The following is a 16,579-nucleotide window of genomic DNA, read 5'->3' on the forward strand; positions in this document are numbered from 1 at the left end:
ATAGGCCCATGCAGGAAAATAGCCACTATTTCAAATCAGAATTATGTATCCATTTCAAATATATAACCAATTGAAGATAAGTCTTTACTCCACTGATTTTTAATGTTTCATGAAAATTTAAACAATTCTTATGTTTTTCTTTATTTTTTGAAAATTCCCTAATTTTTTCTACAAATAATTATTGCTAGCCAAGAGGGAATGTGATATGGTTTCCATAGTTTGTGGGGTGGTTAATAAGCCTAATATCTAAATTCTCTCGCCAGATTTTTTTGATAAAGTGTTTATTTTTTGAGAAAAATCATTTTTTCTATTTTTAAATTAGGGAAATCTAGAAACACCCATAACTTAAAATAGAAACACTTTATTAAAAAAAAGCTGGCGAGAAAAGTTTCTAAATTTAATAACCTTTCATATGACACCTTGTTTGTTAAAATTGGCCCTATGGTTAGCTCAGACAATAATTATGAAATTGGGTCATTCAGTGTTTCTGGATCAAATCAAGAAAATTTTAGCAAGTACTAACATTACCTTCAAATATCCCCTATATTACTGACCAATATATTGGAAAAAAGTCACTAATATTATTTGATAATGTTTTTGTAATAAAAAGATCCAAAAAGCAGTTCTATAAATGGGATAGAAAGGAGAAAAAATAATATTTAAACATAGTATCCATTTTCAAACTTTTACCAATTTTAGTGAACGAGGCTTAGTGTCAAAAACACTTTATGTACAAAGTCAATGGGGTTTTCTAATGATAAAAAATGGCATAACTCAAAAACGCTTTGTTGGCAAAAATTAAAACTTGGCAGGCAAGTTTATCTCACCCAACTACACATCCTGTATCATTTTAAATCAAATCTGTGCATGACACCGTAGCCGATGTTTCTACCTTAAATGTAAAAGCTTAAGAAATTACCTTGGCAAACAAGTAAAATTCAAAACAATTAGTAAGTGACATGTTTGCCTAATACTTTTTTCTAAATTGTATATTTTTTGTTTGTTACAACCTGTATTCCATGGAGTTCTATAAATTGTGACTTACACTAAAATCAAGAAGTAAACATCTCTCCAAATTTGCGTACAATTTAATAATCATATATTGCTAAACATAACGGATTTTTGAAGCACCTTCCATTGAAAAAATTCTGAGCACCTTACAAACCAATCTAAATTCAGCTGACCAAAACAAGGAAACATAACATTGACAAATGGAAAGAGACAGGAAAAGGTGTGAAAAATCCCCATATAGTCATCTGTATATCAGATTTATTTTTATCTCAATATTTATGGGAACCAAGGGAGAACAGTGCCAGTGCATTGATTGGTCACCCCAGGTTAAATAGGAAAGAAAGAAAGAAAGAAAGAAAGAAAGAAAGAAAGAAAGAAAGAAAGAAAGAAAGAAAGAAAGAAAGAAAGAAAGAAAGGAAGGAAGGAAGGAAGAGAGGGAGGAAGAAGGAGGAAGGAAGGAAGGAAGGAAGGAAGGAAGAAAGAAAGAAAGAAAGAAAGAAAGAAAGAAAGAAAGAAAGAAAGAAAGAAAGAAAGAAAGAAAGAAAGAAAGGAAGAAGAAAGAAAGAAAGAAAGAAAGAAAGAAAGAAAGAAAGAAAGAAAGAAATGTTACATCATACTTTTCACATTATTATAATTATTGTGTATTTTGGTGTATTTACATATTAATCATTTCAATATTTCTACCAGTTATGTTCAACCCCTGTATATCCTAAACAAAGACAGATATGTCACAATTGTCATAATTCTTTTAGCTCAAATTTAAGACCTCATTTGTTGAAATTGTTCTAGAAATAAAAACATGACAATCCAAATACCCAAGGAAGATGCCAATTTAAAAGTAGCAGTTTGCTCCATTGTAAACCCTATTGATGTGTTCACAAAGTGTTCATGAACAAGAGAACTAGCGCAGCGCTTCCATTGATGAGCACATTAAAACTAGCATCGTGCTTTAATTGATTAGAGCTGAAAATTAATTTGGTGTATGATAAGATAATGGTAAAAAAGGTAGGAAAAGTACATCACATCATACATCACTATGTGAAGCACTTTCTTCTTAAAAAGTGTATCACATAGTGGTGTATCATGGCACAATACACCACTATGTGATGCAGGTTTTCCTGTTTACACAAAAATGCATCATATAGTGGCACAATACACCAATATGTGAAGCCCTTTTTCATTTGTTTACAGTATTTTTCCGTTTCACATACTACTTGTACCCATAAAAGCTCATGAAGTAAAAATAAATAATAAAAGAAGGTGCTTTGAATAACTTAACTTAACTTAACTAACATAATTTATAATGCACCTTTTCCTGTGGCTACCAAGCGCAACAAGCATATTAAAAAGAATAGCAAACATGATCAAATACAGAAAACAATATTATGGAAACAGATATGTCTTGAGCATAGTTTTGAATGATTCAAGAGTAGCAGCATTTCTGATATGAACGGTAAGGTGTTCCACAAGCGTGGAGCTGCCACTGAAAAGGCTCTACCACCAGCACCCTTCTTAGAGCGAGGCACAAAGAAGGAAATACTATCTGCCGGCGGGTCTTCATTGCCCTCTGGGATGATTTTTTTCACAGTGAGGCAGTTAGTTATGTACTGGGAGAGAGTCCATTCAGAGATTTAAACACATAAATCAGCGTCTTTTATACAATCCTCTCACTGACAGGGAGCCAATGAAGTTGGCTCAAGAGAGGGTGACATGCTTAGGGACAGTTTTCATACAGTGAATTCAAAATTTAATAGTTCAAAAACACAACAACACAACCTTTCACAATTGTTTTAAATTTGTTTTTCTCCGAAATACACTTTTCCTTACGATACGTCACTATGTAATGAACCCAACGACACATCCTGTATCTAACTATAATATTGTATCATGTTGCTTTGATGGATAGAGAACATGAAAACACAATGAAAAACCACAAAATCATGTACACATTAGGAGGAAATTAAATGAAAACCAAAACTACTTCTTCAAGTTTTCAGTTTACAACAACAGATACAGACAAAGCTATCGGTAACAAATTCCCTTGAGAGCTTACCTATGACAATGAAAACCCATGTGATGAAAACCAAGACCAAAAATAAGACAATGAACTTACAACAACAATCGGTGTGTACAAGAGTTCTGAAATAGCTGTGAGATCTCTTATACATGTACTTATTATTATACCACTGCATGTTGGGCATGATTTACTGGATTATAGAATTATTGTACTGTGGATCTGAACAAATACTCCCTGCATCAACAACATGGCTATTGGCGATGCCACTACCAATGTAACTGACTCATCCTTGCCAGGTTACGTCTTGTATTGGGAACAAATTCTTGTTGCAGTCCTCATAGGATTGATAGCTATCACTGGACTTATTGGGAACTCTATGATAATTGCTGCAGTAGCTTTCTCAAAGAAACTCCAGACACCAACTAATGCATTTGTGACAAGTTTGAGCATTACAGACCTGTTGACATCTTTTACTCTTATCTGGTTAACTGTCAGTCTTCTTGGCAAAAATGAATGGCCAATACCAGGGGCCTATTGGATTTGTCAGTTTACCGGTTTCATGATATATGCCTGTGTAGGAACCAGCATGTGGACATTGGGTATGATTGGTATCAATCGACTCATCCACATCTCAAAACCTATGTGGTACCAGAAGATCTTTACATCCTGGAAGCTTGTGATTGTTGTGTTGATACCATGGGTCATCCCAGCAGTATCACTTCTAATCCCTCTTGCAACTGGAGATGTTGCTTTTGGGTATAACAAACTTGGCTTAGCATGTGCTGTCTATGAACATACAGATCTATTTGTCATTACAATAAATGCAGTTGGTCTTCTTCTCCCACTCATAGCAATAGTTGCAAGTTACATCTGGATCTATGTATATGTCAAAAAACACTTTCGGAAACAGAAACAACATTTGTCATGGTTTTCTACTAGCTGTACGCCAACTGATAATTTACAGAATTATAGTATGCAAAGTTCTTCAGCTGATCTTGCAATCACTGCAGAGGGCCATGATCCCAATTATTCTATTGCAGGTCGAAGAAGGAAACGAATATCCAAACAAGAGCTTGCGATCACCAAAAACCTCTTTGTGGTTGTTGTTGGATTTCTTATTTGTTTTGTTCCGTACTTCATTCTTGTGTCAATTAAGAATGTTATTGATGCTGAACACTTCCGATTTTATATTAAAATTGGTCCATTTCTTAACAGTGCCATTAATTTCATGATATATGCCACTAAGCATCCAGATTTCAAAGTTGTACTGAGACATATGATGAGGTGTTCTTATGCTGATATCCCACAACCATCACCAATCCTGAAATATGTACTTTCAAGGAAGAGCTAAAAACTTGGCTAAACAATATATTTGTCTGGTATCTGAAAGATTATCACTGACCAAGTTGCCGAAATCTAAGGTTGAAATCACAGTTCGAATCACTGAAAAGTTGCCCAACAATTGGGCTACCAAATCAGCAACATATGAGCATTGAAATATACAAAACGTTTTTAAAAGCCTGCAGGTAAAACTGCTTTTATTTACTTCCATCGATTTAATATTGGAAAAGCAATTATTGATATATCAAGAAGAAGTAGCTAGCAAACCATAGGGTCAAATTGCAACAAGTTGACTTCATGACAATTTTGATTCTACATCGCTAGTCTTACTGAGCGCTGGTAATGATTTAAAAATCGCTACATGCCTTTGAACCCCGGGTTTAATCACTAGTTATTTTGTTGTCACATGCTGCATTTGCTAGTATGATATAAATATTAATAACTCGACTCATACTTCTGAATTTCAATGTGGATAGAATGAACTTATTAAGGCCAATGGAATGATTTATTCTTAATTTTGAAACTGCTCCCTAAATGGCATGTTTTTTCTTTTTAGATCAAGGTGTGCAAAGTACACAATACGTCTTTTGTTTGAGCCAATCATTAATATTTCGTTTTCAGAGTAAACTAAATTTTTTTAGATTTTTTGTATTTCATTGTTTTTACCAATAATTAGCACGTTAAATCTGAGTAATAATGGACTTATGACCTAACGTAGGGTCAGATTGTCTTCTAATACTAGACCATTAGTGTAAATACCAGTTGCATTTTGTTATACCAAATTATTGGGCATCAAAGTGCTGATAATAATTTGATGACTTTTGAAAACTTGGTAAAAATCTGATACACTGATTTATTCCCTGTTTTTAAATGTTTACTTTTGTTGTTGTTGCTATGTACATATATTAATATACTAAACTAGATGTATGTGACCAGCTCCAACAAAACCCAGAACAAGTTGCCAGACATGTTTTTGAATTATAGGCCTTTAAAGATGACATCCCCCCCAAAAAATCAAATTTTGGAATTCTTAATTTTATGGTATGTTAAGGTTAGATACCTTAACATACAAAGAAAACAAATAATGCCTCTTATAATTCATATTATGTTATTCACTGTACTACTTGATACTATACTATACTACTGCTAAAATATTTGTTTGCTTAAAATTGTATTATGGTAAATTAAGATGGGTTCTATGTAAATCGTTTTTTTTTATTTTTATGTTTATGTGTATATTCGTTGTTTTGATTAAATTATAATTATTTGTAAAAAAAGGTAGTACATCGTTATCAGGCCTCGGCTTTGTGATGTACCTACCTTCATCAAATCTTGTTAATTCACAATAATTGTATATAATATTGATATAATGTTTGTATGAGATTGATGAAAAATAAAGATTGATTGATTGATATGGTATTTGACTGTGGCACTAGGTGGACTTTCAAATCCTTGAAAGTACTTATTAAAAAGAAGTTTAATTCATCAATGAATAACAGTTGAACTATGATAATCCCTACTCAAACCTGTGTAAGGCAAGATACTAATTGGGCTATTACACAGAATAGCAATTTGGCAAAAATATCAAGGTATCATTTACAAAATTATCCATATCTTGAAAAGTATTGATGCTATTTTAGTAATTTTGGTATCATTTTAAAGCTTATTGCCTAGTGATTACATTTTTATTCAAATCATGAAATGTCAAAAATGCGACTTGTTCCTGGTTTTGTTAGAATGGGCCACATATAGGATATAATATCCTGAAAAAAATCATGATAATAATCATATAAAATTAGATGGATTGTACATGATACACAATTTGTTGGAAAAGCTGTTGATTTATAAATATTGTTATAATATACATAAAGTTATTTTGAATGGACATAATAACCCTTTTAGTTGTCTTTGGTCTTTTTACAATGTAGAATAGTTTTAACTTTTGTTTGTGGTTTATAATAATGGTTTATGGAATGATGTGGGGCCATAGTGGTCAGTGACAACCTGTAAAGTATGCTGGGGCTTGTAGATCAACGTCTAAGCATTGTGCCTGTGCGTAGTGCACTATAAATCACTGCAATTTTTTTTTGTGTGATTCACACACAAACGTAAAAGCCCTTAGAAAAATACATGGAGTGCATAAATATTGTATAATTGCGCTTACTCACAGTTTTGCATACTGCGCTCTGTGTGTTCCCTTCTTGAAGGCGTGTGCGTTGATATTGGTCAAATTTTCCGATATTTTTAGTAGTTTATATAAAATAACAGAAATTGCAGAAATTATCTGTTGTGTATGAAATAGGTAATAAATGCTGATTCCTTGTTGCTCGAGATATTTGACACAACTGATGCATCCAATGTACTCTTCCATGCAGGGCTCGTGCATTGGATACATCAACATCTCAGTATGCATGCATTATTGAGTCCAATTCCTCTCTCAACAAGTGATACACATTTATAAACCTATAATTAATAACCAAAGGTGAAACAAAGTGCAGATTGCCATTCTTGTCCAAGAACCTACTTGGAAGTATCATAAACAGCTATTCCAGTTGAAATCAATACATCCCCTATAGAAGACATGACCATAATCATCCACACAGGGAGTGTGAATTGCAAATGGGGTTATCTGAATGGGTGCCTCCATTCGACATCTACACCCCCTGTGTGTGAGATTAAGGGCATGTCTTCCATAGGGGGTGTGTGAATTTCAACTGGAATAGCCTACTCCCCTGGATAATCCTGTATCATCTACAGTAGCACCGTTATTTTAAACACATTATTAATGCTACCCTTGCAAAGACAAAAACAAAACACACAATACCTTCAGTGAGACTCAGAGAGGATATCTTACCCTTCCCAGAATCCTTTGCAACATGATATATCATTTTATTTTATCAAATGATACTCCCATTACTTTGTACAGGTTCCCTTTGTTTTCATTTTGAGAATAGACTGGTTATAAAACAAGGGTCGATAGTCAAGAAATAAACATACTTTTCAAGATCTAGATATGCTTTGTTCATTAAAGTACATTTCGTCACTATCACCCCATGTTGCACTAGATAACAAATAAGCACAGGAAATTGAAATGGGTGAAATGCATTGTGGGAAGTGTAAGATATCTTCTCTATGTGAGACCTACCTCTTCTGATTCAAGAAGTACATCTGGAGGTGCGTCAGGAGAAGGCTGGTCTGATTTCCCATAATGCAACATGCCTTTTCCAAATTCCTCTAAAACCTGCAAAATAAATGGCATACTGCTGGGTAGGTAGAAATCATACAAGATTTTATTCAGCAAATTACATGAGAAAAATACAGTAGAATTCCATCTATAAGCATATATGACTCAAAATGAAAGAGACATTAAGGCAGACACCCTCCAAAAAACATTACAATAGATTTGTCTTACAATAATCCATGTGTCCAAAAAAAATATATGCTTGTAGATGTAATTCTACGGTATAACAAAACAACTAAGGTTACCTAAAAACCTGTAGGCATTTATATATCACTGTTAGAACAGTTGTCACGGTGCTTTACACATATTCCGCTGCCACTATTGGATATTATCACATCATTTGGCAGCCAACAATAATGATACCAGTACGACTACCACCATGTTACACCTGGGTGGAGTGGGACAATCGAGGTAAAGTGTCTTAAGGTCCGTTCATGCTATGCCCCAATTGCTTTGTGGTGCTGTGTGTTGCCAATATATCAATTACTTTTTGCCGCAACTCACTGCAACTCGTCGCATTTCCAAGTCAAAATGTATTTAACTTTATTGTAATACCGCAATGCAGTATGATGCAGTGCGACACCGCACCGCAAAGTGTCTTAATACGCGACGCACTTTACGCTTACGCAAAATGTGTGCACATTACTTCATACTTCAAAGTGGACAAACTGTAGCTCCATTTTATGATTTTTTGACTCAAACCCCTTTTAGATCTAAGATCATCAATAATTGGGCTATTCCAATTGAAATCGATACACCCCTATGGAAAACATGACTTAAATCTCCCACACAAGAGGTGTAGTTTTCAAATGGAGCCACCTGTTCAGGTAACCTCATTTGAAATTCACACTCCCTATGTGGGATATCAAGGTCATGTCTTCCACAGGAGGTGTATGGATTTCAACTGGAATCTCCAATTGTGATCAAGAATGACAGAATCCTACCTTCAAACCATGTAATTTGATGGAGCCATCTTTGTCCTGTAAGCAGCTGATGATGATTCCACATAGATGATTTAGGATGTGTCTTATGGTTGGAAAGTAACCTTTAACAAGCTGTGTTAGCACTTGCAGGGCTTCTAACTTGACTGGCAGTGCTTCATGTGAACTACTTGATTGAGACCTGTAAATTTAACAAACGATCAAAGATCATAAAGAGATTGTTAGTGAAATTTCAACTTTTCAGTCTTTTTGTTTGTTTGTGCTTGTTTATTTCACACCCCTGTGGATAAACATAAGTAGATATTTGGGGCGTAAACCTGTCAAATGGAAATGCATGTGTCGTATGGCCAGCACAGTGACAATGGAAACCTCCCATAGAGTAGAAGGGTAAATACTGGCTTGATTTTACCGACAGTGGAGTCCGGGTTAGTTCACACAGTTTGCAGTGACCTGACCAAAATACCTCAATAATTTTCATTCTGTATCAAATATTTACTGATGGTAATATTCAGGAATGAGTAAAATACAAAAATGCAGCTTCTGTAAAAAGAAACTTACAATACTATTGTTTACAAATAAACTAAATCCTGAATCCCTTTAACCTTTCTCACCTGTCAGTGTGACTACCATCAGTGGCTGCCTCCTCATCATCTAGTACCACATTCCCACACCACTTCACAACCCATGGTATAACCCCATCATCAGCACCACCAGCTGCCTTCTCCTCAACATCCATTTCTGCGCCTGAGTCATGCACTTTCCCAGCACCTAGACCTCCAGATACATCAGCTGACGTTCCTTGCCTTGGTGAAGAATCTTGGATGTTTAATGCATTCAAGCTAGGTTCTACATTCCTATCGGTTCCTTCATCTTTCACTTGGTTCTTCACATCATCAGCTTCACTCCTGGTTCCTTTGCGCCAATCCAACACTTGGTCCGCCTCACTCCTTGGTCTCCATGAGCTTCCTCCTCCTTGCTGTGATGCGGATGTCATTGGTAGGTCTGCGGTCTGGAGGATGCTGGTGATTTCAGGAAGGGGAGGATTGTTGGCCAATATTGCACCCATGCAGGTCAGGCAGGCTGTCCTTACATTGTTATCTGATGGAATAAAATGCAATAATTATTGATTTTCTTTTATCTAACCTAATCATCACTATACTTACAGCCCATTTATTCATAAGTTTGCATCTGTTTCCAATATAACAAATCCATGAGCACAGAGGCTCTAATCAAGTACTGTATAAGTGGTAATTTTCGTGTGCAGTTATTTTCGCGATTTGGAGTGAGAGACACATTTTCACGAATGTTATTTTCACGATTGCCCAGTCCTTCCCTATACTTGTAATACATTATTGCATATATTCGTGAGGTGTTATTTTCGCGGTTGGAGCTCTAATCGCGAAATTCGCAAAAATAAAACTCTCGTGAAAATTACCACTTATACAGTACCTCCTCAACTACACCTGTTTGCTTTATTGGGCAATTCCACTTGAAATCCACACTCCCGCTATGGAAGACATGACCTTAATCTCCCACACAGGGAGTGTGAAATTCAAACGGGGTTACCTGAATGGCTGATTCCACTTGAAATCTACACTCCCTGTGTGAGAGATTAATGTAATGTTTTCTACAGGGGTGTATGGATCTCAGCTGAATAACCCATTTATACCTGTCATTCAACAAAACATCAAACAGAGAAGTAGTTTCCAGATGTCTGGGAATAATCATGAAAGTTGATTCCTATGTGACAGAGGACAATGCTGGATTCACATGTCCAGAATTATGGAACAGTTGTATATTTACTATATGGTGGCAAATACAGGTTATCTATCCAAAGCAAGACTATCAAGTTTATAATAAAAAAAGTTCATCATTATAAAATACCGATAATAATGTTTATGTGCTTATAATCAATGATTGCACCATTTTGGCACAATAGAGGCCGTCAGCCTTTCGCCATCTTGTGGGTACAAATGATCTGCGTGTTCATGCATCGGACGCTACGCGTAGGGCGCAGCTTGCCACGCAGCTGTTATCACGTGTTGATGCAGCGATTTTGTTGTTCACGCATGCAGATCGAATGACCATCGCAGCGTGTACCCACAAGATGGCGGCATATGACGCCACGCTGACGGCCTCTATATGTAAAATGACATATTAGGAAACATTTCACACTATTTTTGGCCTATATAATCAAGTTGAAGTTTGGTTTAAAATAGGCCAAAACAAAGATGCGCATTGCAATATTGGCCCAATTTCTGTCTGATCTAGCCAGCTCGGTCAAAGCCAACTAGGGGCACTCTGCCTCGAGTCCTCTACCTAATATACAGGTGTTATTACCATGGAAACCATCATCCCAAACCATTTTTATCAGATTTTTAACCAGATCCACTGAATTGGGTGCACTTATGAAGGTTAAGTCCATTGGCTTGCTAAGGCAATAGAAACAAATTAGTTCAATCTTTCGATCGACCATCGATGCTTGGTTGATCCTTATTATTTATGAAATCAATTAATTTACTATTGTCAAATGTGATAAAATAGTAAGTTGTGCCGTAGGGATATTGACCAATATAAATATCGACGGTTGATCCAAAGATCGAACATATTTGTTTCTGGTGCCTAATTATGTGAAATATGGTGTTGATGTTGCCAATCCTTTACAAACATACCTTTGTGTGTGAAGAAAGGTTTAATAGCCTTGATAATCCTGGTTAGTAGACCTTCACTCAGCTTATGGTATGGCACATTCTGAACAAGTATAGATAAACACTGCAAACAAAAAAGGAAATACTGAAAACAATAAGAAACTGTAAAAAATGTTAGTTACAAAAAAATGACAAAAGTGTTCTATGACTTGAACTAACTTCATCTCAGAGGGATAAACTTGCATATTGCTATCATGACAAACTACAATAAAATGCTAGAAGCTCATCTTTATGAATATACTGTAAAGATTCGCTTAATTGCGCACATTAGCTGCTTTGCCTTGGGTAAATTTCACATACAAATATCGTGCTCTTCCCTCTAAAAATCCAAATAAGAATTAATTTAGGGTCCATGCCCTTATTTGTTGGTGGGATTTTTATGGGAGGGCACTTTTAGTTTGTGCCTAAAATTCCAGTTATGTCAAGCGAGCTCATATGCGCCATTAGGCTAATCTTTATGGTATGGTATTAACTCTTTGACATAAAGGCAGGGTTGGCGGTAAAACCATGGCAGTAAATACAAGATGGGAAATACTAGTAAATACTACTAAGTAAATTTGAGCCTAAGGGGGAAATTTAAGGAAATAGTCATAAACTTACATTTTCAAAACTTACTTTACACAGCAATGTATAAACATGAACGAGACTCAGAAATAGAAATATTAACACAAAAAATGTCACTCAGCTACCAATTGCAAACTACCTTAATGAGTTGAGTGATTGTTGTTGAGAATGTTTCTGCAACCAGAGCTAGTAACAGACAGCGATGTATCTCCTTGATAGTTGATGCTAGGATTGAGGAGAATGGAGTGAAAGCTGGTCGGTTTTGAATCCTGTGGGAGAAATGATAATCTGATATGTTACTGAAAAACTACTAGTTTATATGTCAAGTGCATTTTATGTGACTGGCAGATTTTCTATGATTTAATAATGAATACAGCATAAAGTGTAACACTTGCAGTGTAACTCTATTGTAAATGTGACACAATCATTCAAAATATTGGCAATGTTGCGCAAAGCCAATTATCAAATGTTTCCATTTATGATAGAGAACTATTATCAGGGCACAAATCAAAGGCTGCTGGTCCAAAATCTGCTGTACATGAGCATATCTCAAGGAGTAATTACTCCCATCAAATAGACTGGGAAAACATAAAAGTGCTGGAAAAAGAACCCAAAGAATTTTCCAGAAGGGTCCTAGCAGCTATTCACATCAGGAAAAAGGACCAAACTTGAACAGAGACACTCGATTGGACTTAGATCCAGTTTGGCACAACCATCTCATTCCCAAGACCTCCAGGGGTATGAGGGGGGGAAACACTGTTGATGTCATCTAAAAATGTGACGTCATCCAATGTTGTTAAGCCATAAATTATCAAAACCATAACATCCGGCTGAGGCCCCAGTTGATACTGTAAAAGCGTCCACGGTAAGCGATCAAATTTAGTAGTGTTGAAGTTTAAAAATTCTTTTATTCTGGTCTATAGTGAAGTAATATTCAATTTTATTTATAACTTTTAATCCCCTTTCATTTTATGTAAATGCTCATCAAAATGTAAATCAAAAATTTGTGACATGATCAAGGGGAATGAGTCACATGTCGAAAATGGGTTTTACATATTTTTCTATAAAGGACATTTAGAGCTTTCAGAAACTGAAAACGTATGTTGATACAACTTTTCTTTACAGAGTTATATCAATTTATCAACCATTGAAAACAATATAAAACAAAAGAATTTTAATGCTTTCTTTGCCAATATCTCAAAATCGATATTAGCGACATCCGACTCATTTCCCTTGATTGTGTCGCATTTGATCTTAAACAATAAAGAACAGGAATGGTAATTCATCTCATAACAAAGTTGGACACGTTTTCCTCAATAGATTGATTGGGTCACAAAAAGGATTTAAATTGAAAAAAAAAACCTACATGTTCAATCAAAATTGATTTTCTTTGGCAAGGGATTCATTCAGCTTGTGATTGCCAAATATTATACACAAATCATCATTTTGCTATGCATTGAATGTACATGAATTTGAGGGGATCAAAATTGCTTCCTATAAATTACAATATGTTTCATTATCAACATACCTATCATCAGCAGCAGCAAGAAATTGCTTGGAGCCATCCAGGAAACTGCCCAATACAACTACACTGCCAACTCGCACCTGCAAAAGGAATACATACTACATTATCACAATTGTATCAGACAATTACTAATTAATACAATTTCCGCCAAAAAAACTTGATGTGCAAAATATTATGCAGTTCAAATAATTTATCAGTGGGGAGTAAGATGTTGCCTAACTTACTTTTTAGACAAATTGATTTATTGCTTAAAAGACCTGGTATAGTCAGACATCTTTACAGGCATATTCCCATTCTGGCAGATATTGCATTTTCAGTTCTTCACAGTGACTGTCAGGGTTATAGCTAGCCCAGTTGAGTGCCGGCTAATTTTACTATCCAATTAGAGCGCTGGCTCGGGCACATTCTTTTTAGCAAACATGAAGGATCTGGGAATGGGCTAGGGAGTATACCCCCCTAAAATATTTTTTTACTCTTTTTATGGTGAAAAAATCATTTGTGGAAAAAATTGTAATTTCTTTTTAGTGCCGGTTGGCCCCGACCGGTGCCGACCGGCACAGCTACAGCCCTGGCGACTGTTGGTTCTTGGACTATATCCTGGGCTTAAGTCAACTCTCCATTACCATTACCATGTACATCTGCTGCAAAAATGCCCTTGCTATTGACCAATCAAAATGTTGTTATATGTAAAAGTAAGGACCTTCCCAACTCATACAGGTGAATTATGGGAGTTTTGTTGTGATATTTCCTGTTCCACCTTGTAGCTAATTGTGTATTTATAACTTAGCATAAATAGTTTAATTTTACCTTAGGTGCAGGATCCTTCAGCATGCTAGTAAACAAAGTCTGTGCATGTGGATGGCCCTTCCCTGGTGGCGCATCAGGTATAAAGGCTGACCAGTATCCAAATACTACTCTCTTCTCTGTGTTCTGGAGAAAAAAATGAGAAAAAGAAGGAAAAAAAAACCCTTAACAACAAAGATGTGATCGATGTAAGTAACATATATCCCCATGGCTTGGACGGAGAAGTTGGTCCAATCAATCTGTCACAATGCTTCTTCAACACAGGGTTGTCAACAGTAAGGCATTAAGCTTGGAGCTTGTAATATTTTCTCATTTTTTTTGTAGCTTACTATCAAAATATCAGGCTTTTGACTAAAGTTTCAAGCTTTTTGACCAAAATGTCACAAAATATCATTTCAGTCATAGATCCAGTTCAAACAAATTGTCTACAACATTATCTGCACTCAAATATTTGAAATGGTACATGTCAACATACGTCACTGGGCAGCAAAAAACCTCATATGAAAATATGACCTCGAAAGTCAAAACCTTTTGTCATTTTGCATGAGGTACAAAAAACAGTTTCAAAATTAACAGAATCTACAAAGAAAATGGTGTTGCTTTTTGAAAATTTTACAAACATTAAAGCATTGTACATAAGGGAAGTATCAGAAGGCGTGTTGGGGCATTTTCCTTTCATTTGACACACAAAAAATAATTTGACCAAAATTGAACTGATAGGGCCCACTTTCTACTTGGTAGATTTGCATTTGACCTTTGGAACAAGGTATTTTCATGTAACAGATCATCTACAGAATATTGCATGCAAATTATATTACCTTCACTGTAGCATGGAGACAAGCTAAAGCAGCTTGTCGTATCTTTGAAGTTGCCGATCTCATTTTTGCTGCCTGCCCTCCTTCTGTATCAGAATACTCAGACTCAGAGCTACTAACTCTCCCCCATGCAGGCCAAAGGGAAGGCACTTCCAAGCTTGCACTATGCTCCCCCTCTTGTGCACCTGTAGCAGAGGGAGTAGTGGTGGAAGGAGTACCAGCTGTCTTGTCACCCCCATAGGAGTCTCCATCTTGGGCTGCTCCCTGTTCCTCCCTGTCTCCTTGCCTGCTTTTGCTCTTCTTTTTCTTACTCTTCTTGGATGATGCCTTTGGGGTACTTCCAGGTTTGGAACCTCCTCCCCCTGGTCTGAGACTGACTCCTTGATCCATGGCTGCTGCAGTAGACTTGGCAGGCGGTGATGCACCGATATCATATTGAAAGAAAGAGGAAGGGTATAAAGTAGAAGGAACATGGATTGCTGTGCCTATGCCTGGTAAGCCGTACAGCATGTAACCCTGGAAAAAAAATTATGCACAGATTAATAAGTATTTTTCAAACACATCTTATATTACAGGTCAGAGTTGGCAATTTTTTTGATTAAAAAATAAATAAATAAATAGATTTATTTCATTAAATCAGAATTTTTGATTTGAATCAATTTACTTTTTTTTTTATTCAAAAAAATTGTGTTTTTACATGTGAAAATTTCAAAGAAACAATTTGGTAAAATCATGGGGAAAAACCTGTTGATTCTGCTATGTAGGTTAACCATGGTTTCTGAGGTCAACGACCTCACTCAATTGGACTTTTATCCTAACTTTTAATTATGATATCAAATTTTGTTTTTATCAGATTGTTTTCATGGTTGCTTTTGTTTGCTTCATTAGCACATCTACAGGGTGTCATTGAAAAAATGTATCGTCGGAAACTTTAATTTTGAAGTATTTTAATGCCCAAACCAATCAGAACTAAATAGTAGCTATCACATACTTTTTGAATTTTGCCTGCTCAGCTCTTGAAATATAAGAATTTTTCGAAAATAACAAATTTTCAATCCGTTCTAAAGATTCAAATATCAATCAATGACAAAAGATGACTCAAGCGCAGTGATTGGTGCTCCAGATACAGACCATTGATTGCTATTTGAATCCATTGAATGGGTTGCAAATGAAGTATCATCGTGAAATTCTTACATTATAAGAACGAAGTGGTTAATTTTCAAAATTCAAAAAGTATGTGATAGAAGTTTTATTCCTCAACCACACTGCTTAGTAATATTTGGTTTGGGTATTAAAATACCAAAAAAATTAAAAGTTTCTGATGATACAATTCTTTCAGGGACACCCTGCATGTTGATTCGGAAGTGCAATAAATGCATATTGATGAATTTTAGGGTGTTCTGGCTTGGCAAATCAACAATATTATCTCTTTCATGAGAGTATATAGCTAAAGTAAAGTAAAAATAGAGAACTTTAAAAAAGAATTGAACACAACATACCTTCATGGCAGCGAGTAATGCACCCAGTTGGTCATGATGCACTTCTTTCTTACCTTCATGGCAGCAAGTAATGCACCCAGTTGGTCATGATGCACTTCTTTCTTACCTTCATG

At 35.7% G+C, this 16,579-nt stretch overlaps 1 protein-coding gene across 3 annotated transcripts in view; it reads right to left on the minus strand.

Annotated features, from left to right (window-relative positions):
- The window catches only part of LOC140164243 (HEAT repeat-containing protein 6-like), a 386,072-nt gene that overhangs the window by 342,363 nt on the left and 27,130 nt on the right, over nucleotides 1-16,579 (minus strand). For all 3 annotated transcript variants that reach the window (XM_072187509.1, XM_072187510.1, XM_072187511.1), the window contains 8 exons: nucleotides 14,971-15,483; nucleotides 14,156-14,278; nucleotides 13,352-13,428; nucleotides 11,963-12,092; nucleotides 11,224-11,323; nucleotides 9,163-9,649; nucleotides 8,555-8,732; nucleotides 7,515-7,610 (listed from right to left, as the gene is read on the minus strand). In XM_072187509.1, coding sequence (XP_072043610.1) covers nucleotides 7,515-7,610; nucleotides 8,555-8,732; nucleotides 9,163-9,649; nucleotides 11,224-11,323; nucleotides 11,963-12,092; nucleotides 13,352-13,428; nucleotides 14,156-14,278; nucleotides 14,971-15,483 — 1,704 coding nt within the window. The remainder of the gene's footprint in view (nucleotides 1-7,514; nucleotides 7,611-8,554; nucleotides 8,733-9,162; nucleotides 9,650-11,223; nucleotides 11,324-11,962; nucleotides 12,093-13,351; nucleotides 13,429-14,155; nucleotides 14,279-14,970; nucleotides 15,484-16,579) is intronic.

This window comes from Amphiura filiformis, chromosome 11, assembly GCF_039555335.1.
Source record: "Amphiura filiformis chromosome 11, Afil_fr2py, whole genome shotgun sequence".
Taxonomy (NCBI): Eukaryota; Metazoa; Echinodermata; class Ophiuroidea; order Amphilepidida; family Amphiuridae; genus Amphiura; species Amphiura filiformis.